Source organism: Phocoena sinus, chromosome 19, assembly GCF_008692025.1.
Source record: "Phocoena sinus isolate mPhoSin1 chromosome 19, mPhoSin1.pri, whole genome shotgun sequence".
NCBI lineage: Eukaryota > Metazoa > Chordata > Mammalia > Artiodactyla > Phocoenidae > Phocoena > Phocoena sinus.
The window spans coordinates 6,508,695-6,531,227 of NC_045781.1; the positions used below are offsets into that span (position 1 = coordinate 6,508,695).

The 22,533-nt window shown below is 49.6% G+C and overlaps 1 protein-coding gene across 1 annotated transcript; it reads right to left on the reverse strand.

Moving 5' to 3' along the window:
* Positions 1 to 426: 426 nt before the first annotated feature.
* LOC116743483 (sialic acid-binding Ig-like lectin 5) lies at positions 427 to 13,589 on the reverse strand. The gene is made up of 11 exons (XM_032611919.1): positions 13,475 to 13,589; positions 9,185 to 9,328; positions 8,633 to 8,758; positions 8,162 to 8,545; positions 7,714 to 8,001; positions 7,467 to 7,514; positions 3,852 to 4,109; positions 3,478 to 3,762; positions 3,143 to 3,239; positions 2,584 to 2,650; positions 427 to 849 (listed from the first exon to the last, which is right to left on the reverse strand). The coding sequence occupies exons 2-11, from the start codon at positions 9,261 to 9,263 to the stop codon at positions 658 to 660; spliced, it is 1,824 nt and encodes a 607-aa protein (XP_032467810.1). The 5' UTR covers positions 9,264 to 9,328; positions 13,475 to 13,589; the 3' UTR covers positions 427 to 657.
* Positions 13,590 to 22,533: the final 8,944 nt, after the last annotated feature.

Consider the following 22,533-nt stretch of genomic DNA (forward strand, 5'->3'; position numbering starts at 1 on the left):
AGGAATTTTATAAGCAGATTCTGCAAAGCCAGAAACTTAAGGAGAACCAAAATATCAAGGACACAAAATTCAAGAGGTACCCTTGAATCATTGATTTCAGATAATCAGTGAATGATTTTTTTTTTTTTTAATTTTTTATTTATTTATTTATTTTTGGCTGTGTTGGCTCTTCGTTTCTCTGCGAGGGCTTTCCCTAATTGCAGCAAGTGGGGGCCACTCCTCATCGCAGTGCGCGGGCCTCTCACTATCATGGCCTCTCCCATTGCGGAGCACAGGCTCCAGACGCGCAGGCTCAGTAATTGTGACTCACGGGGCTGGTTGCTCTGCGGCATGTGGGATCTTCCCAGACCAGGGCTCGAACCCGTGTCCTCTGCATTGGCAGGCGGATTCTTAACCACTGCGCCACCAGGGAAGCCCGTGAATGATTTTTTTTGTCTGAGAAAACACACAAATTGACTTTGCAGGAAGCAGGCTCAGAGAGAGGCCAGTATTGCAATGTGTTGGGAGGAGGAAGTGCCCCAGGGGTGGGTCCCTGTGGAGGGGAGGGGGAGGGGGAGGGGCAGGTGGGGCGGAGGGATGAGATGCAGCCCATCGACAGCCTCAGCTGAGAGTCTTTGGGGAGCTCTGGTGGGGGGAGGTCTCCAGAGCTGGGGGTCATCATTTATGGATCTTGATCTCAGCATATTCGGTGGTGCTGGCGGCCTCCTGGTCCTGAGGCTCCCGGGGCCTCAGCATGTAGAAACTGAGGGAGGCGTAATGGAGCTCACGTTCCACCCCAGATGTGGGGGCGGCCACCACTGGTAGGGGGAGGTCCCGGAGGCTGCCTGGAGGACACTCATGCTGGTAACCCTGAGTGGAGGGGAAGAAGGGGGTCATATCAGGATAACAGGGCTGGAAGAGAGCAAGTGGGGTCCATAAGTAAACCTGAAAACTGAACATTCAGTCTTTCATCTATTCATTCCAGACATTGGCTGAGGCCCCCATTCATTCATTCATTCATTCATTCATTCAACAAATGCCTGAGAGTAATAATGCCTGGCCCTTAGTAATTAGTTGCCAGTCTCCTGGATTCCTCACAACAATCTACTTGGGAGACACCATTATCCCCATTTATCGGTGGAGAAATCGAAGCTAAGTAAATATCCCCAAATCACACGTTTAGTCATTGGTAAGGCCAAGATTCATTCTAGATCTTTCTGACTCCAGTGCTGCCTTATGGAAAAGCTCCCCTGGTGCCAGGCTCTGGATATTCAGTGAGGAACAAAGAAGACACCATTCCTGACCTCCTGCAACTTGCTGGGGTGGGGGTGGGGGGATGGCGGGGAGCAGGCGTTAAAGCAGTAGTCAATTATATTACTATATAATTGCAAATTAAGATGGGACAAAAATGGGATGGATGGTGTGAGGACAGGGATTTGCTCAGACCTGGATGGCCCTTCAGGGACCACTCAGCATTTCAGAGGTTCAGGCAAACACAATCACCCAATTGCATTATGAACCCTAAAATCAAAGGATCTTGTGCCAGAAAGGGTTAACCTTGCCCAAAGAAAATGTGACCCTTTGCCCCAGCACCTGGGAGGGAACCTCTAAGCCCTTGAAATATCTTGACTGATTAGAGTGTCTTTGTTCACCCGGGTCTTGGCCCACACTAGATGGTGTAACATGTGACAGATGGTGGGGGCCTTGGGTCACACAGTATCACACCTCTGCAGACACTGGACACTAAGTTAAGCCATGAGGGCAGTCAGCCATGCCAACGTAACCAACTCCCAATAAAAATGCTGGGTATAGGAGAATTTCTTGGCCGTCCAGTGGTTAGGCCTCCTTATTTCCACTGCAGGGACATGAGTTTGATGCCTGGTCGGGGAACTGAGATCCCACAAGCTGCTCAGTGTGGCCAAAAAAAAGAAAAAACACTCTGGATGTGAAGGCTCAGGTGTGCTTCCCTGTCTGGCAATAGCCCATACATGTTACCACACATCATTGCTGGGAGAGTTAAGCACCTTCTGCACAATTCCACTTGAAAGAGGCAACTGGGGACTCGTGCCTGGCCTCCCCCGGACTCTGCCCCATGTGCCTTTTCCCTTAGCTGATTTTAATCTCTATCCTTGTCCTGTGATATAACCATGAGTATAAAAGCTTTCAGTGAGTTTTGTGAGTCCTCCTGGTGAGTTATTGAAATTGAGCTTGTCTTGGGGACCCCCAAACTTGATAGTAGACAATAATTATCTTGGGGAGAGCCTTGTGGCATCCTGTCTTGAGGAGGTGAGGTAGGAAGTGTGGGGGGGGGGAGTGGGTCAGCAGTCCAGAGAGAAAGGAGGAGGTGGGGGTAGGGAGGGCCCAGGTGGAACTGAATATAGTCAGTAAGATGGCTGGGTGGTCCTTGGCTCTGAGAGAGGAGACGGAGAGCAGAGGGAAGGGTGACTCCCAGGTCGCTGGGCTGGGTGACTGTGTTGATAGGGTCCAAGAGGAAAAGCCTGTGTGGGTCATGATGGGCGTCTAAGTCATCGAGAGGACTGCAGCCATGGCCATGCTGGGGAGATAGCCAGATGGGATCCCGAGGGCAGAGCGCCCATCACTCACCTGGGAGGTGGGACCCAGCAGGGAGGGTGCATCCTTCTCACCGGGGGCCTTCCTGAAGGTCTTCACTCTGAAAGGGGAAGCCAGGACCTTTCAGCAGCCCAGCTGGCTCAGAGCTTGGAGGGCGACTACTGTCCTCCCTGCTTAAGAGGCTAGAAGGGCTGGGACTTCCCTGGCAGCCCAGTGGTTAAGACTCCAAGCTTCCACTGCAGGGGGCATGGGTTCGATCCCTGGTCGGGGAACTAAGATCCCAAGTGCCACACGGTGTGGCCAAAAAATAAGAAAAAAAAAAAAAAAAAATAGGCTAGAAGGGCTGACCGAGGCCAGGGGGTAGGGAGTGCGCCTCACCTTATTGACCTTCATAATGAGGACGGGCGCCCTTCATGGATAGCTGGGATGGAGGGGTGGGGACAGACCCTGCTCTGATTCCCTGACTCAAGGCCCAGTTCTCCAAAGCCCTGCACCACCCAGATTCCTCCGGGGGGGGCTGCCTGGGATTCCAGGGCTCAGACCCCTTCCCGCCCCCTGCACTCGCCTCCCTCCCCCAAGAGATGACACTCACGTGAAGAAGATGAAGCAGGAACAGAGACTGAGCAGGCCAGCTATGCCAGCTCCTCCGACGGCCCCCAGAACGAATTCTCCTCCAAGCTTGGGCTTCCCTGCAGATGATCGGGGTGTAGGGTGACTCCCCTCCAAGCCCCAGGACCCTCGTGCCCCTTCCTCCCACAGAATTTGAGCTCTCCTCTTCTGCAGCCCCCAACCAGCCAAAGAACAGAACTCTGCTCCCACCCCTGTCTCTCATCCCCTCCCGTCCAGGCCCCTCTCCCCACAAGCTCCATCTTCAAAGGATGGAGACTCCTTTCCCCCTAAGCCTCTGCCCTCAACAGGTCCCCTGACCTGGCAGCAGCAGAACAGTGGCACTCTGGGCCCCGTGGACGTTCTGGGCCTCGCAGCCGAGTCTGAGGCCGGAGCTGAGCCCCTCGCGGAGGCACAGGGAGCTGTTGGCCCAGGGCCCAGCCCAGCTGGAGGTGACCTTGAAGGAGGCGTTGCTGAAATTCCCCTCCAGCAGCCCCTCCCCCAGCCGCCAGCGCAGGGAGGGGGCCGGCTGGGCTCGGGAGGAACAGTCGCAGTGCAGACCCTCATCCTCCTGGGAGCAGGAGGGTCCCAGCAGCTGCGGGGCGTCTGTGGGGAACGAGAAGTGTCAGCGTGCCCCTCCCCGCCCCTGGACCTGAGTGTCCTCTCCCTGGGTGTTCTCCCTCCTCCCAGCTCACTCTGCACGGAGAGACGCACGGAGGTCCGCAGGGAGCCCTGAGGATGCTGAGCTAGGCAGGTGAATTCGCCTTCATGGCCCGACACCACCCGGGGCACCTGCAGGACTCCAGGGTTCGAGGGATGTGAGGGGCTCAGGGTCCAGCTCCCCCAGGACCAGCTCAGTGTGGCTGGGGGGTTGCTGTCGGTGACACAGGCCAGGCGCAGAGATTCTCCTTCCAGGACAGGAAGAGATGAGCCGTTCCCCAGGTATTTCAGCTCTGGAGAGAGAGAGAGACAGAGACAAAGACAGAGACAGAGACACAGAGAGACAGAGAGAAAGAGAGAGCTGAGCCCAGGCTATGAAGCCCTGTTTCTATGTCTCTCTCCTTTCTACTTTTTTTTTTTTTTTTTAAGTTGGGAAGGAATCCCACAAGTAGTTTTTTTTGTTTTTGTTTTTGTTTTTGTTTTTTTTGCGGTATGTGGGCCTCTCACTGTTGTGGCCTCTCCCGTTTGCGGAGCACAGGCTCCGGACACGCAGGCTCAGTGGCCATGGCTCACGGGCCCAGCCGCTCCGCGGCATGTGGGATCTTCCCGGACTAGGGCACGAACCCGTGCCCCCTGTATTGGCAGGCGGACTCTCAACCACTGTGCCACCAGGGAAGCCCCCACAAGTAGTTTTTTAAGCAGCTTTATTGAGATATAATTCACATACCATGCAACTCCATTTACATACCACCTAAAAGTCATGCGATAACTATCACCGCAATCAATTCTAGAACATTTTCATGACCCCCCACAATACTCTGCACCCCTTAGCCACCACCCGCAATCCTCCCATCACCCCAGCCCTACGCAACCACTAATTTCTGTCTCTGTGGATCTGTCTCTTCCGGCCATGGCGTGTAAATATCCAGCTTCTTCCCCTCAGCATGTTTCCAAGGTTCATCTACGTGTGTCAGTGCCTCATTCCTTTTCGTGGCTGAATCTCATCCATTGTCTGAATAGGCCATGTTTTGTTCATCTGTCCATCTGTGGATGGACACGGGTTGCCCCTTAACTTCTCTGAGGCATTTGCCCTCATCCACGTTTCTCTCCTTCCTTCCTGAACTGCTCACCATTAGCCGTTCAAGTATCCAAAATTCAAGTCCCAGATCCTTCAAGGCGCTTCAGGACCTGGTCTCTACCTCCTCACCTCCTTTGCCCTGGTTATCTGAGGATAAATAGGGCGTTCACATCTCGCATTCTAAAATTCACAGAGGAAGGAAGGGGTGTCCAGAATGAAGTCCCTCCCACACTGACTCCCCAAGTGACAAATTCCTCTTGTCCCAGGCAACATTCATTGCCAGTTTCTCGTGTGGCCACTCCAGAGCTATTCTGTCATAGCCTCATCTAGTGGCATCGATAATAGACATCCCTGAGGGACCTCCCTGGTGGTCCAGAGGTTAAGACTCCGTGCTCCCAAGACAGGGGACCCAGGTTCGAGCCGTGGTCAGGGAACTAGAGCCAGCATGCCACGACTAAAAAAAAAAAAAAAAAAATCCTGCATGCCGCAGCTAAGACCCAGCACAGACAAATTAATTAATTAAAAAATAATATATATATATACATCCCTGAGGCCCCACAATTATGCTCCTGGCCCTAAAACTTATAATCTCATAACTCAGAGTAGGGACTGTGACCCAGTAGATCAGCACCCTTCAGGAGCTGGTTAGAAATGCAGATTTGCAGGCCTCGCTGGGCCTCCAGAGTAAGAATCTTCATTGTCACAAGGTCGTTGAGAAATGTGTGTGCTCAATCGAGCTTTAGAAGTATTGCCCAAAAGAAAGGCTATTCTGTTCGCCCAGGGAATGGGGGATGTTTGAAGGGACATTCCCAGGAAAACTAAAATCAGTGAACTCAAAAGCTTGTCAAAAGTAGAATGGATAGGGCTTCCCTGGTGGCACAGTGGTCGAGAGTCCGCCTGCCGATGCAGGGGACACGGGTCCGCGCCCCGGTCCGGGAAGATCCCACATGCCGGGGAGCGGCTGGGCCCGTGGGCCATGGCCGCTGAGCCTGCGCGTCCAGAGCCTGTGCTCTGCAACGGGAGAGGCCACAACAGTGAGAGGCCCACATACCGCTAAAAAAAAAAAAAAAAGTAGAATGGAAAAGAGAAAAACAAAAATGGAATGGAAAACTAAGTTCCGCAGTGGAATGGTCTGTCGACAAGGAGACATGGTCATTACAGCTCCAAGCACTGCGGGTGAAGGTCAAGATCATGAGATGTTGCCACACCAAAGTCAAGGCAGCTCTGCCACAGAAAATCCACTCCCAGGTACAGACTCAAAAGAATCGACATCAGGGACTCAAACAGTTACTTGTCCAGGAATGTTCAGAGAAGCACCATTCACAACGGCCACAAGGTAGAAACAACCCAAATGCCCATCAGCAGATGGATGGAGAAACAGATGGTGGTCCATCCACACAGTGGAATATTATTCAGCCGTAAAAAAGGAGGGAAGTTCTGATCAATGCTACAATGTGGATGAACCTTGAAAACATCACATTAAGTGAAAGAAGGCAGACACAAAAGTCCACATATGGTATAATTCCATTTCTGTAAATGTCCAGAATTCATAGCAAATTCACAGAGACAGAAAGTAGATGAGTAGTTGCCTGGGGCTGGAGAGAGGGGAGAAGAGGACTTGAGTACTTAACAGGTACAGGGCTTTCTTTCTGGGTGATGGGAAAGTTTTGGAATTAGGTTGAGCTGGGTAGTTGCACCACATTGTGAATGTCCTAATGTGGACAGTGGTTAAGAATCCACCTGCCAATGCAGGGGACACGGGTTCAAGCCCTGGTCCGGGAAGATCCCAAGTATCGCGGAGCAACTAAGCCCATGTGCGGCAACTAGCAAGCCTGCGCTCTAGAGCACGCCAGCCACAATTACTGAGCCCACATGCCACAACTACCGAAGCCCGCGCGCCTAGAGCCCGTGCTCCGCAGCAAGAGAAGCCCGCGCACCGAGACGAAGAGCAGGCCCCTCTCGCCACAACTAGAGAAAGCCCGCGTGCAGCAGCAAAGACCCAAGGCAGCCAAAAATAAAGAAATACATATTTTTTAAATAAATAAAGTAAAATGAAATCAATAAAAAGAAGAATCACACAAAATTCAGTGTAGTGGCTTTCTCCGAGCCCAGAAGGGAGGGGCTAAAATCGGGTGCTCCAAAGGTGGAGATGATCTTCTAGTTCTTACCCAGGGTGGTAAGTACCACCCGGGTCTTCCTTTTTTTTTTTTTTTTTTTTTTGTGGTACACGGTCCTCTCACTGCTGTGGCCTCTCCCGTTGCGGAGCACAGGCTCCGGACGCGCAGGCTCAGCGGCCATGGCTCACGGGCCCAGCCACTCCACGGCATGTGGGATCTTCCCAGATCGGGGCACGAACTCGTGTCCCCTGCATCGGCAGGCGGACTCTCAACCACTGCGCCACCAGGGAAACCCCGGGTCTTCCTTTTATGGTGTTTCCTCATAATTTGCATATGTTTGAAAAATCGTCTTCGCACGAAATGAATAGTAAATAAAAAACAATCTGTCTAGGAGTGAATGGGGGCTCTCCCGTCTCTCCCATCCCCGCTGTATCCCCACGGCCCTCCCTTCCTACCTGTGCCATTTCCTCGGGAGATGCTGATGGTCAGGTTCTGGGGGGCGTCTAGGGCAGAGAGACGCAGTGAGGAAGAGAGTCAGAGCTGACCCTTCCGTGCCCCCCACCCCCCAGGAGGCACAGAACTGGAAGCACAGCAGAACAGGGCCTACATCCTTCCGGCAGACCCTCCCAGCCCCTGGCCTCCGGGTCACCAGTGCCGATTCCCCGCCCCGCGAGCAGCCCGCCATCCTGATTCCGCGCTCACAGGACACGTTGAGCATGACGGTCCTCTCCGTGCTCACGCCAGCCCTGCGGAAGGTCACCCGGCAGGTGAGGTTGGTGCCGTGGTCCTGCGGGCCGGGGGTGAGCAGGATCTCCGAGGAGTTATAGGCCCCCTTCGAGTCCAGTCCCGGGGGGCGGAGGGCAGCCCCGGTCCAGGAGATGGTGGGCGGCGTGGCCCGGTCACAGGCCCCTGGCACGGAGCACGTCACGTGGCTGCTAGAGCCGGACTCCAGGGGCTCCTTGATGTAGATATCGGGGGTCCGTGTCAGCGCTGGAGAGGAGAGAGGGAGAAGCCAGACCGCAGAGGGGACCCCTGTGTGTGCCCAGCCCTGATGTGACCATGCGCCAGTGTCCCCCTTAGAGGTGGAGGGACAGGGGGGTCCGTCCTTCCCCCCCATCCCTGTTATCTGTTCCTGGGGACGCTTCCGTACCTGTCACGTTCACAATGAGCAGGTTATTTTTGTAACTATGTTTCACATCACTTCTCATCAGCTGAAAATAATAGTTTCCACTGTCCCCCTTCCGGGCTTCTGCGATGCCCAGGGAGCAGTTGTTCGCCCCAGGGTCCCCAAGGAGGTGGAATGGGATTTTTCTCTTCTTTTTTACTCCCCTGCCTGGGTTGTTTGTGGCCATGGGAAGGTCCATTTGGGATGGTCTATCCACTTTCCGGAACCATTCACCATAAATGGGTGTAGAGTCGGTCCGGCCAAGCGAGGGATAGGAGACGGTGCAGGGCACAAGGACACACAAACCCTCCTGCACTGTCACCGATTCCTGCACTTGCAGCTGGTACCACGGATCCTGCTGCAGGGACCCTGGGGGGACACAGAGGCTCAGCTGCAGCTCCAGCCCCAGCCCTGTCCCGGCCGGGACCCTGCTCTCCCCACCATCCACGCACTCACCCTCCCGTAGCAGGGGCAGCAGCAGCAGCAGCAACCTGTCCATGTCCAAGGGGCCAGGAGTTTCCAGGACTGTCCAGTTTCTGGACCTGCCTGTCTGTCCGGGGAGGAAGCCCCAACAGGAAGCTTCTGGGGGAGAAGGGGGCAGTGACCATCCACAGATGAGTAAAAGAGGAAGCTCGGAACTGCAAATGTCTGGAAGACATCTCTTCTGACTTCTCCTTTCATAGATGGAAGCATCAGAGCAGAGAGAGGATACAGGGCTGCTCTAAACCCTGACCCCAGGAAGCAGCCACCCTGGGTCAGCCTAGGGGACGGGCGGTGCCGGGAGCGGGGCTCTCCCAGGAAACAAGCGGGGAAAGGCTCCAGGTGAGGTGCTGGAGGCAGGGATTCATTCATTCATTCATTTATTCATTCATTCATTCATTTGCCAGGCAAACATCTACTGCACGCAGGGGCTGCGGGCAGTGGAGGGTATGACCTCACAAATCCGGCCTCACTTTTGCGTGACCCCAAACCCAGTGCCCCCACCCAGGCTCTCCAAAGTCTACTCACCTCCCTGCCTGTCTTGGGGCCGTGTATGTGTCCACACAAGGATCCCAGCTCCACAGTACGAAGTGGAATATTTGCACATGGCTTCATGCTCAGAAGGGCTTCCCACCTGGGGTTTGATGCTCTGAGGTTGCCATCTTGAAATTCCTAATAATTTTATCTTAGAGTTTGCATTTTGTAAGTGAAGTCTAATGGATAAGGAGCGCATGCCAGGGGGATTGGAACTTTGAATCACACAGGGTCAATCCGGGGACATCCTGGATCTGGAGACAGCTTCTGGGCCCACCCTCGCACCCCCATCCCACCACTTGGGCACAGAGAGGGTCTGGAGTGTGCTGAGTTGAGTGGGTGCCTGTGAGTGTCTGCACTGCCCATCCCCCCAGTCAAGCCCAAGGGATTGGACGTTAACTAGCAAATATAAACACTATGAACAGGGACTTCCCTGCTGGCCCAGTGGTTAAGAATCCATCTTGCGATGCAGGGGATGCCAGTTCGATCCCTGGTTGGGGAACTAAGATCCCATGTGCCATGGGGCAACTAAACTCGTACACTGCAACTACAGAGCCCAAGTGCTGCAACTACAGAACCCACGCGCTCTGGAGCCCACGCCACAACGAGAGAGAGAAACCCGTGCACTGCAACGAAAGATCCCGCATGCCACAACTAAGACCCATTGCAGCCAAAAATAAATAAATAATAAATCTATTTTTAAAATGGTTAAAATGGTAAATTTTATGTTATGGGTATTTTAAGACAATTTTTTTTAATGTTAAGAGAAAAACAAAACATGACTGATAGAGAGTCCATGGAAAAAAGGAAAAAGGTTTTCCCTGCTTTTTTTTTTTTTGTCAAAGGGACCTCACATTTTCCTTTTGCTCAGGGGCCTGCAAAAGATTTAGGCAGCACTTGTAAGAAGCTTCCAGACTCAGACCTGCCCTAAGAGGAGAGCGTGGTCAGCACTGCCCAGGGGCTGGGTTGATGAGCATCTGTCCCTCTCCTGAGGGTCGGGACAACATAGGAATGAAGGACACATATCTGGGACCACTCTGCTGGCATCTAACCCAACTTCTCAAGTGACTGGCAACACATGTAGTAAAGAATTAACCTCATCCAAAGAGAGGTGTGGGCTTTACCCAGCTCCTGGGAGGGAATCCTAAGCCCTTGGCATGTGTGTCTCGGTGTCCACATTTCCTTTTTATTTTTTAATAAGAATACTGGTCATATCGGATTAGACCCACCCTAATGACCTCACCTCAACTTGATCACCTGCAAAGACCCTGTTTCCAAATAAGGTCACATTCACAGGTACTGGGGGTTAGGTCTTGAACATCTTTTTTGGAGGGACACAATTCAACCCATGACAGACCCCCAGTAAAAACGCTGGACACCAAGGTTTATACTCCACAAATGCTGTCACACATCGTTGCTGGGTGTATTGGTCAGCTTTGAGTTGCCATAAGATACCACACACTGGGCAGCTTAAACAACAGAAATGTATCAACACTTTCTCACAGTTCTGGAGGCCAGAAGTCCAAGATCCAGGTGTTAGTTTGGGGAGGGTCTGCTTCCTGGCTGGCAGATAGCTGCCTTCTCACTGTGCCCTCACATGTCAGAGACAGAGAGAGGGAGAGAGAGAGAATTCTGGTGTCTCTGTGTCTCTTCCTATAAGGGCACTAATCCTATTGCATAAGGGTCCCACCCTTATGACCTCATTTAACCTTAATTACCCCCTTGTTTCTATCTCCAAATACAGTCACATTGAGGGGGTTAGGGCTTCAACATAGGAACTGGGGATGGGGGGATTCAGTCCATAGCACTCGGACAATTAAGCACTGTCCACATGACTCCACTGGGAGAGACCACCAGAACCTTGTGCCTGGCCTCCCCTGGACCCTGTCCTGTGAACTTTGCAGATTTTATTTTATTCTATTCTATTCTATTCTAATTTTTTTCCTTTGGCCGTGCAGCGTGACTTACAGGATCTTTGTTCCTCCACCAGGGATGGAAGCTGGGGCCCCAGCAGTGAGAGTGCAGAGTCCTAACCACTGGATGGCCAGGGAATTCCTTCCTTGGCAAATTGTAATCTGTGTCCTTTTGTTGTAACAAATCCTGAGCATAACAGTTTCTCTGAATTCTTTAAGTCCTTCCAATGAATCATCAAACTTCAGGGTGGTCTTGAGGATCCCCAGAACAGTCTGTTTCCCTCCTCCTCCTCAGACTGTGGTGCAGAAAGCCACCGTTTACCTAAGTGGGGGCGACGGTGCCCACCTGCCTGGGTCTGCCCATCCTGGGGACCAGCGCTCGCCTTTTCGAGCGCCCTCTGGTGGACCTGCAGTGGTCAGCTCTCAAAGAGCCCAGAACTTGTCTAGGATGGGAAGTTGCTGACCGGGAAAATTGCTGAGTTTATCACAAATACATAAAAAGGAAATGGGATAAATGCAGCCTGAAAAGCACAGAAAATGCACAGAGGAAACCCTCAGTTCCTCTTCATCTACAACCAGTTTCTCACTTTACTTCCCTGTTGCTTGTCTCTCAAACAGGAGGCAACATCACTTCTTTTTTTTAATATTCATTTTTTTTTATTTGGCTGTGTGGGGTCTTAGTTGTGGTACACGGATCTTCGATCTTTGTTGCGACATGTTTTTGTTTTGTTTTGTTTTTAACTGAGGCACGCAGGATCTTCGATCTTCCTTGCGACGTTTTTGTTTTGTTTTGGTTTGGTTTTAGTTGCAAGATGCGAACTCCTAGTTGAAGCATATGGGATCCAGCTCCCTGACCAGGGATCAAACCGGGGCGCCCTGCACTGGGAGTACAGAGTCTTAGCCACTGGACCAACATGGAAGTCCCTGGAGGCAACATCACTTTTAACTAAATGGTCCCAGCTGGTACCGAGGTGCCCATCCCTCCTCTTGCACTTGCTACGCTGTCGTCTACAGCCCAGCCTGGACCCCACGGAGAGCAGGCCTTGGGGGCAGGCTCTGAGGAGAAGGGAAACCAGGATCTCTGTCTCTGACTCGATCGCTCTGCCTTGTCTTGGTCTGAGTCAGTTTTCCAATTTCTACAGAATTGCAAAACAGGCCCCGAAAACTTCCCTTCTTTCAAATCAAGTAGACTATTCATTGCTTTTCCAATAGATGGCCAGAAAGAATGGGGGTGGGGAGGCCAGCCACTGGTAGGATTTCTGGGAGACTCAGGACCACATGGCATGGACACAGTGCTGAGGACCAAGCTGTCACCCCATCAGGAGCACTATTCTTTCTCTTCCATGGGAGATGTCATCACCTCTGGGCCTCCTTGGCCTGAAAACTAGGTCCAGTTGCCTGGATATAGAGCTCCACCATTCCCGGGAGAAATAGTAGGGTGGAGAGTTTACCCCAGGACTCACAATGAATAACCCAAATGGGTATGTGTCAGCTTGTGTATGTGTGCAAGTGTGTTTGGGGCCCAGAGCAGGCCATCTCAAAATGTGCTTCAATGGCATGTTGATTATTTTGCATTATAGTTACTCAGGAAACTGCCAGGACTTCCCTGGTGGTGCAGTGGTTAAGAATCTGCCTGCCAATGCAGGGGACACCAGTTCGAGCCCTGTTCCGGGAAAAATGGAGCAACTAAGCCTGTGCATCACAACTACTGAGCCTGTGCTGTACAGCCTGCGAGCCATAACTACTGAGCCCGCATGCCACAACTACTGAAGCCCACGCACCTAGAGCCTGTGCTCCGCAACAAGAGAAGCCTCCGCAGTGAGAAGCCCGCGCACCAAAGCAAAGAGTAGCCCCCGCTCCCCACAACTAGAGAAAGCCCATGCGCAGCAACAAAGACCCAGCACAGCCATAAATAAAAATAAATAAATAAATAAATAAATAGAAACGGCCAACTCAAGAGGACACTCTGACCCTCCTTTCTGCTTCCCTGAGAGCAGGACATAAATCTCTCAAGTGAAAGGTGCCCTCCCCACATCTGGAGGGAGAAGGACACCCTTATCAGCAGACCTAGGGAATCTGAGGCGAGAAGCCTGTGTAAACAAACCTCGTTACTTCTTTAATTTACTACCCCAAGCCTAAATTCTCACTAGATTCTTCACTAATTGGACACCCAAAGCCCAAGTCTCTTTGTCCTGTCAATTCCTCACAGATTTGTTTCTTTGCCTAAAAAGCATAAAACCTGCCCAATTTGGCCACTTCTTAGGTCCCATTCCAGGTGGAGGGTTCCAGAAGACAGTGTATGTGATCGGCTGAATAATGGCCCCCAGAGACATCCCCGTCTTAATCCCCGGAATGTGTGAATACTTGTTACCTTGCAGGGCAAAAGACCTTTGCAGGTGTGATCACATTAAAGCTCTTGGGGTGGAGAGATTCTCCAGGTGGAGCCTCGTGATCACAAGTTTATAAGACAGAGGCAGAGGGAGCATGGACCACAGCAGAGGTAAATGATAGATGATGATCAAAGAGATTGTAGTGATGCCAGAACCTGCAAGAAGCAAGAAAGAGATTCACCTTGAGATCCTCCAGGAACCAACCCTGCTGACACCTTGATTTATCTCCCTGAGACTCTGTTTGGACTTTTAGACTCCAGAACCGTAAGAGAATGCATTTGGGTTGTTTTAAGTTGAAGTTGAAGCCCTACTCCCTTGAGAGGCTCTAGAGGAGAATCCATCCCCTTGCCTCAAGGCCCCTTCCGCCATCTGCAAAGCCAATGGCGTAGCATCTTCTCTGTCTGCCTCTGCTTTCATCTGCTTTTCCATCACACGGGCTTCTCTTCTGTGTTCAAATCTCCCTCCACCTCCCTCTTAGGAGAATGCTTGTGGTTACATTTAGGGCCAATGCAGGGAATCCAGGATAATTGCCCCATCTCAAAATGCTTAATTTAATCACATAGGCTAAGTCATTTCTGCCATAGAAATTAACATTCACAGGTTTCCAAAGATTATGAACTGGATATCTTTGAGGGCTCTGTTCTTACACATAAATATTGCATGATTCCCTTTATATGAAGTATTCGGACTGGGCAAAGCCACAGGGACAGAAAGCAGATTAATGGTTTCCAGGAGCTGGGGGGAGAGTGGTTTTGGGGGTGATTGCTTAATGGGTCCAGGCTTCCTGTTTGGGGTGGGGGAGGGGATGAAAAAGTTCGGGAGCGAGATAGTGGTGATGGTTGCACAGCACTGTGAATTGCTCAGTGCCACTGAATTGTACAGTTTAAGATGGTTAAAGTTGTAAACGTCATGTTCTGTATGTGTTTATTGAAGTATAGTTGATTTACAATGTTGTGTTAGTTTCAGGTATACAGCAAAGTGATTCAGTTAGACACATATATCTATCCTTTATCAGATTCTTTTCCATTATAGGTTACTACAAGATATTGAATATAGTTCCCTGTGCTATACAGTAGGTCCTACTTTATATATAGTAGTGTATATCTGCTAATTACCAATTCCAAATTTATCCCTACCCCGCTTTCCCCTTTGATAACCATAAGTTTGTTTTCCATGTCTGTGAGTCTATTTCTGGTTTGTAAATAAGGTCATTTGTATCATTTTTTTAGATTCTACAAATAAGCGCTATCGTATGATATCTTTCTCTGTCTGACTTATTTCACTTAGTATTATAATCTCTAGGTCCATCCATGTTGCTGCAAATGGCGTTATTTCATTCTTTTTTTTTTTTTTTTTTTTTTTTTGTGGTACGCGGGCCTTTCACCGCTGTGGCCTCTCCCATTGCAGAGCACAGGCTCCGGATGCACAGGCTCAGCGGCCATGGCTCATGGGCCCAGCCGCTCCGCGGCATGTGGGATCCTCCCAGACCGGGGCACGAACCCGTGTCCCCTGCATCGGCAGGCGGACTCTCAACCACTGCGCCACCAGGGAAGCCCTTCATTCTTTTTTATGGATGAGTAATATTCCATTGTGTGTGTGTATATATACATATCACATCTTCTTTACCCATTCTTCTGTCGATGGAAATTTAGGTTGCTTCCCTGTCTTGCTACTGTAAACAGTGCTGCTATATATTTTGTATTTTTAACACAATTTTTTTAAGTCCTCAGGGCCACTAATACAGAAACAGCACATTTCTGGCTATTATCAACATAGTAATTCAAACCAGCTATGAAACAGGACTGAGTCATTTACCCCCTGGTGGATTGTTTTCCTAGCACTACCGTAATAAAGCACCACAAACTGTGGTGCTTCAAATAACAGAAATGTATTTTCTCACAGTTCTGGAGGCTAGAAGTCCAAAATCATGGTGTTGGCAGGGCTCTCCTCTCTCTGAAGTCTCTAGGGAAGGACCCTTCCTTGCCTCTTCCAGCTTCTGGTGACTTCTGGCAATCTCTGGCATCCCTTGGCTTGTGGATGCATCCCTGCCTCTGTCTTCACCTGGCCTTCTCCCTGCATCTCTGTGTTTCTTATCTTCTTGTAAGGACATCAGTTATATGGGATGAATGACCCACCCTACGGTAATGTGACCTCATCTTAACCAATTACATCTGCAATGACACTATTTCCAAACAAAGTCACATTCTGGGGCTCTGGGAAGAACATAAATGTGGAGGAGACACTATCCAACCCAGTACACTTGGTCAGATGGTCATTGGGAACTCCAGGTGGAACTTGAACATGGTTGAACATTCAGGGCAAGACCATAGAGCAGCATACGTAGGTGATACAGGAATCTCGGGACCTGTTAATGTAACTGGCCTTTGCCTTCTAGCCCTGTTAGATCCCTTCTCCTGAAGGAGGGTTAATGCCACGCCCAACCTTACTTCATAATTCATCACGGTTCAGTACTAAAGAGGCAGTATAGCTCCATAACACTTACTGACCAGCTCACATTACTTTCTCTTTATGTCTTTACTGCAATCTGGATGTCGCTCATTGTAAGAAAATGATTTATTTACTTGTCTGGCTATTCCACTGACCCAGAGACAGGGCCCCACGCTAGATTCAGCTGTGACTCCAGTACTAACTGTTGTCTAGTTGGACCCTGGGCTCCTTTGCAGTATTTCACTGGCTTGGGCAGCTCCCCGCCCCCCGCCAACTATGCCAAGGGAACTGGGTTTACTTCTACCGCAAGCACAATGCCGAGGAAAAACTCTGGTCGTGGAATCAAGGTCACTGGACTCAACTCAGAGATCTCCCTAGGTGGGGAAATGTGGCTTTGGTGATTCACTCCCCTACTGTGATCCTCAGTTTTCTCTTCTGTAAAGTGGGAATTTTTAGCAATTGGTTTAACAAACACACCAGGCCCTTCAAAGTGATTTACAAATATTAACTCATTTAATGCTCAGACAGCCCTATCAAGTAGGTGCTATTAGTCCCATTTTAGAGCAGAGAAAACTGAGGCACAGAGAGGCTAAGCGAGCTGCCCAAGGTCACACAGCCGCCTGGATTCCACCCCGGGTTGTCCCGCGCCAGACTAGGCGGGGAGGCCTTCCTGTACCGGCAGGGTGGTGAATTTGAGGTCTCGTCCGTCCTCCCATACAGGGATGTGAGCTCTGGGAGGTGCACAGAGGCATTTAATGCACACTGTGGAATGAAGGGATGAGTGGATATTTTAGGATGGCCACATCCCTTCGTGACCGCCTGCACCCTCCTGCCGCTCTCTGTTCTGGGAATTCTGTTCGTGGTCAGGGCTTCTAGTCCCAGTAAACCGGATCCTCAGGGCGAGAGAAGACCCCAAGGAAATCACGGGCTTGGGCTGAGTCAAGGTTGGAGGTTAACCCACTCACAGCGGGGCACAGGCGCCACCTGGCGGCGGAGTTCTGCTAAGACAGAGACGCTGGGAGACCAGGAACGTTTGCTTTGGGTGTGGTTGAATCGGCAGCTTTGAAAGGGAGTTGATAGCGGGTGGGCAGTTGTCTGAAAATCAGTATTTGATAGTGGGTGCTTCATAACTTTGGCTTCCAAACTTTTCTGACCGTGATGCAAAGTAAGATATGATTTCACATCAACATCGTTTCACAAAATACCACTCTGTGATACATGGTATTTTGTATTCTGTTCTATTCATATCTTTAAACACTGGTCAAAATCCTTTAAATTGATATCCGACTCTACAATGGGTGCCCATCTGCACCATTATTTTCAGCTCACGAAGAAAGATTATGATGGAGAAAGGGTTAGCTCCCAGGTCCAACTCTTTCCAAATTCCTCGTGATTTCTCTCCACATTTGTGCTACCTCTCAGGTCCAGTACTGCCATCCCAGACTTCAAGATAAGGAAGCTAGGCTCAGAGAGGCAAAGACGCCTGTTTTTCTGGAGGAGAAAAAGCACTAAGTTCTCCTAATTTCACTGTTATTAAGTCAAGTTTAATTTAGTTCTTTCTCCTTCTTTGCTGATAAGATTGAGCTGCACTGGCCTGTGGTTTTCTTGTCATGTACGATGTAAATTATTGACATTCCAGAACTCGGGCTTTTTTTTTTTTTTTTTTTTTTTCTGGGCTTAAAATCGCAAGTCTTCATAGGTAACAAAACGAATCAGAGATGGAGATCAAGAGTCTGTGCCTATTCTAGATTGTTCAAACAAACCATCCTTCTTAAATATGCATAAAGGTGACAGATCAAATATGAAAATCATCTTCTGAGCAACAATTGTCAAGGACCTCCCAAGCCAAAATCCACAGGAATGCCAGAGGGGAATTAGCACTAAAGATCATTTGGGGCTTCCCTGGTGGCGCAGTGGTTGAGGGTGCGCCTGCCGAAGCAGGGGACACGGGTTCATGCCCCGGTCCGGGAAGATCCCACATGCCGCGGAGCGGCTGGGCGGGTTCATGCCCCGGTCCGGGAAGATCCCACATGCCGCGGAGCGGCTGGGCCCGTGTGCCACAACTACTGAGCCTGCGCTCTAGAGCCCGCAAACCACAACTACTGAAGCCCGCGTGCCTAGAACCCACGCTCCGCAACAAGAGAAGCCACCACAATGAGAAGCCCGCGCACCACAAGGAAGAGTAGCCCCCACTTGCCGCAACTACAGAAAGCCCGCACGCACCAACGAAGACCCAACGCAGCCAAAAATAAATAAATAAATAACTTAAAAAAAAAAATTGGAGGGAGAGCGTGCATGTGAAGTAACTGCTTAAAGGGCATGGGGCTCTATTTTGGCATGATGGAAATGTTTTGGAACTAGATAGAGGTGGTGGTTGTGCAACATTGTATGAACTAAATGTCACTGAATTGTCCACTTTTAAATGGTTAATTACATGTTATGTGAATTTCACCTCAATGAAAAACAATTCAGACTTGGTAAAGAAAGACTTTCTTCAAAAGGATTATTGCAAAGCAGAGGAGGGGCTATTGCAATGGGAGAGGTACTATTATAATCAGGAAAACCGTAAGATTTGCAAGCTGCGCAAGGGTCAGACAGCAGAGTTTTTCTTTTATAGGGAGACGTAAACAAGGCTAAAAAGAATGAGATGTGAGGAAGTTGGATGACAAGGTAGCTTGCTAGAACAGTAGACCAGAGAGAATGGTTTATCCTGAGGCCACCCTATTCAGAGGTTGTATTAGGGCTCAGGCTAAGGATGGACCAAAATTCTGGAAGGGATGTGGTGGGAGACTTAACTTAGGTTTGGTTAACAAGCATTTTGTGCCGACTGATCCAGGGTGGGCAAAACAGCTAATCGTTTATGAGTCCAAAACATGGAAATTTGGAGGATCTGTGTGTTGCCTTGTCTTAGGCCAACAAGGGGCTCATCCATGGGTCTTATCTAAGTCATATGGGGAAGGGTGCTTCTTTGCAGTAAGCCATTTCCTGGAAAGCAGAAGTTGGGGGGTAGGGTGCAGGGCAGGGGATTTCTTCTCTGTTGTCCAGACGCATAAGGCTCAGGTAAATGTCAGCACTGTCACAGATACGTTTTACTATCGAGTGGAGAAGGGCAAAACCTGCCCCTTTGGCCAGGTCAGCCCTCAGGTGGAATCTCAGCCCCAATTCACAACACCTGGCTGGCCCAAGTGTCGAGACTTGAATTTAAGTAGAAATAAATACGAACATAGCAGTTCTCACGCTTTTTGGTCTCAGGGACCCCTTTGCACTCTTAAATAAATAACAGAGACCCCAAAGAACTTTTGTTTGCATGGGTTATATCTATCGATATTTATAGTCCCATGTGCCAGGACTCAAACCCAGCCAGAACCCAGATTGGGACTTGAATCCACAGTCTTTTAATTGAGATCACACACCTGGTCTCAGGACTTAATGAAGCTCAGTTTCTTGATGTCTCGCTTCAGAAAAAATTCAGTGAGAGACAAAGTGATAGGTAGGAAGTGGATTTATTTAGAGAGAAACACACTCCACCAACAAAATGTGCGCCATCTCAGAAGGCAAGAAGACCTGAAGTATGGGGAGGTTAACTTTTATGGGCTGGGTAATTTCACAGGCTAATGAATGGCAGGATTATTCCAACTATTTGGGGGAAGAGGCGGAGATTTCCAGGAATTGGGCCACTGCCCACTTTTTGGCCTTTTATGGTTAGCCTCTGAACTGTCATGGCCCTGGTGGGTGTGCATTTAGCATATGCTAATGTATTACAATGAGCATATAATGAGGCTCAAGGTCCACTGGCAGTCAAAGCTTCTGCCATCTCGGACCTAGTTAGTTCTAACCAGTTTTTGTCATGTCCTATGGTTATGTCATTCTTTTAAAGGTTGTGCCCTGTCCCTTTCCTTCCTGTTTCGGTTTTAGCAATTAAAATTACAAAACTTTTAAACTGAGAATACAAAAACACACATTCCATTAGCCGTCAGAGTAACGATGTCATACATCACATAACCTCTGGAAAATTCCAGAGAGAGAGAGAGAGAGGGAGAGGGAGAGGGAGAGGGAGAGGGAGAGGGAGAGAGGGAGGCAAATAACATCTTACTATTACTATGAAAATAATTTTAACTCTGTAAAATACCTGAAAGTGCCTTGGGGACCCTGAGGTCCCCAGACAACACTGGGAACTGCTGGCCTAGAAGCCCCTGCACCCCTGTATTCCTGACCCTGGCTGACTCTCTTAGTTCTATCTTAATGACCAGACTCCCTAACATCCAGTTTCCCCTTTTCCTTTTGGTAATAGGACCACCTAGGCTCTGGCTGAGAAAATGACCACCCATCTAGAGACTATATTTCCCAGGCTACTTTGCAGGTAGGTGTTCCCACGTGACAAATTTCAGCCAAAGGAAGGGAGCAGAAAAGATGTGGAAAACTCCCAGCTCACATCCTTAAAAGGAGGGTCCTTAAATGGAGGCTGCTTGCTCTCCAGTATCTCTTTGCCCTTTCCTGCTTTCCGTAACAAAGTTATAGCGATGATGACTTGGCTTCAAATGTCTTGAAGAGGCTGACACTTTAGGAGAATGGTTCCCAAATTGTGGTCCCCAAACCAGCTGTAGCTGCAGCAGTGGCACCTGGGGCTTTGTGAGAGAGGCAAATTCTCAGGCCCCATCCAAGACCTGCTGAATCAGAAACTCTGGGGCATGGGGCCCAGGACTGTGTTTCCAAAAACCGTCCAGGGGATTCTGATGCACAATCAAGTTTGAGGACCAGAGCTGGGAGATGTGGAGCAACCAGGTAGAAGGAAACTGGGTCCATGGATCACCTCAGCAGGTAGGGCCGACCTACTCCCTGCCCCACCTACCAGTGTGGCTATTTACATGAGAAAATCAATCCATCTCACTAAAGCCTCTGTTATGTGGTCTTTGGTAAATCAATACCTTAATCGACAGTATATTTAAATACACCCCTTGATTCTTCTTGAATTAAAAATTTTAGGCATACACCACACAACCATCAGAAATGGCTACTCTTGGGTTGGCCAAAAAGTTCGTTCGGATTTTTTCCATAATGAACCTTCTGGCCAACTCAATTTTCTTTTTTTTTTTTTTTTTTTTGCTGTACGTGGGCCTCTCACCGTTGTGGCCTCTCCTGTTGCGGAGCACAGGCTCCGGACGCGCAGGCTCAGCGGCCATGGCTCACGGGCCCAGCCGCTCCACGGCATGTGGGATCTTCCCAGATGCACGAACCCGCGTCCCCTGCATCGGCAGGCGGATTCTCAACCACTGCACCGCCAGGGAAGCCCTGGCCAACTCAATATTAAACAAAAAAATTATTTTTAAAAAAAGGAAAAGACTAAGTTGGCAAGGATTGGAGAAACTGGAACCCTTGTGTACTGGTGGTGGGAACGTAAAATGGTGCCGCCACTGTGGAACACAGCTGGGCATTTCCTCAAAAAATTAAAAATAGAATTACCATTTGATTCAACAATTCTACTTCTGGTTGAAACTTGAGGACCTTGAATAGTACCTCATATAAGTGGAATCATACACTATCTTTTGTGACTGCCTTATTTCACTTAGCATAATGTCCTCAAGGTTCATCCATGTTGTAGCATGTGTTAAAATTTCCTTCCTTTTTAAGGCTGAATCATATTCCATTCCTACAGCTAGGAGTACCCATGTAACATAGCTCTAGACAATGAGATGTAAGCAGAAATCTACCAGAGTCAGCTAAGAAAGATTTGACCTCCTGTCTCAAATTTAGATACAATGCCTGGAGCTGTGGCCTCCATCCTGTGACCATGATGTAAAAGCCAAGAGAATCAGAGAGACTTCAGTTAACAGCAGTAGCCTCCCTCTAGACTTCTGTGGGAAAAAACTTACGTGCACACCACTGATGGGCAGGTCTGCTGTTACTTGCAGCCAAAAGCATTTATAACTAATACACTTGGTCAAGTTATATCACCTCTGTCTCCCCAACCGGAATGTAGGTTCCACAGTGGCAGAAAACATGACTTTGTTCACCACTATGTGACCAGCCCTTCCTCTCCCAGCCAGTGCTCGGCAGAGACCACACAGATGGAATGAGTGTTTGTGGTTATTCATCCAAAACCTAACAATACCTTCCTTTGGGGTTGACTGAAATAATCATGCAAGATGCTTAAAATAGCACTTGGTACACAGTAAGCCTTCAAAAAACAGATGTAGCCGAATGTCTCCACCATGGCTACCAGGCCACCTCCCACTTCCTCCCGACTTCCCCTGGGAAGCTTTGCTCAGACGGCTGGCTCTTCATCACAGGGTACCCCACAACTGTGCTGCAGCCATCTAGCCCCTTTTGGTGTCACCCTTTTTGGTGACAAGGACCACGTGGAGCTCGCACCTTTGGCTATTCTCTCTTTTCCCTGTCTACGTAAGTAACAAATTGAAGCTAAAGTGGGTCTTGTACATTTACCAGTTCAATCAGTCCCATCTTGGCCTTGACTGTGTGTCGGTGTGTGCTTGACCGTAAGTATTATGTTATTTCCATTATTATAATTATCGTCTTTGGTCTAAGACTGCCCTCCGAGCAACTTCTCCTCTCAAAGACAAGACGCACAGCCAGA

Coding starts and splice junctions, on each gene's coding strand:
- LOC116743483 (XM_032611919.1), bottom strand. CDS start 9,263: ATGTGCAAATATTCCACTTCGTACTGTGGAGCTGGGATCCTTGTGTGG. Junction 3,240..3,477: donor CACTGTTCTGCTGCTGCCAG/GTCAGGGGACCT, acceptor GATCATCTGCAG/GGAAGCCCAAGCTTGGAGGA. Junction 850..2,583: donor TGCTGGGTCCCACCTCCCAG/GTGAGTGATGGG, acceptor CCCTCCACTCAG/GGTTACCAGCATGAGTGTCC.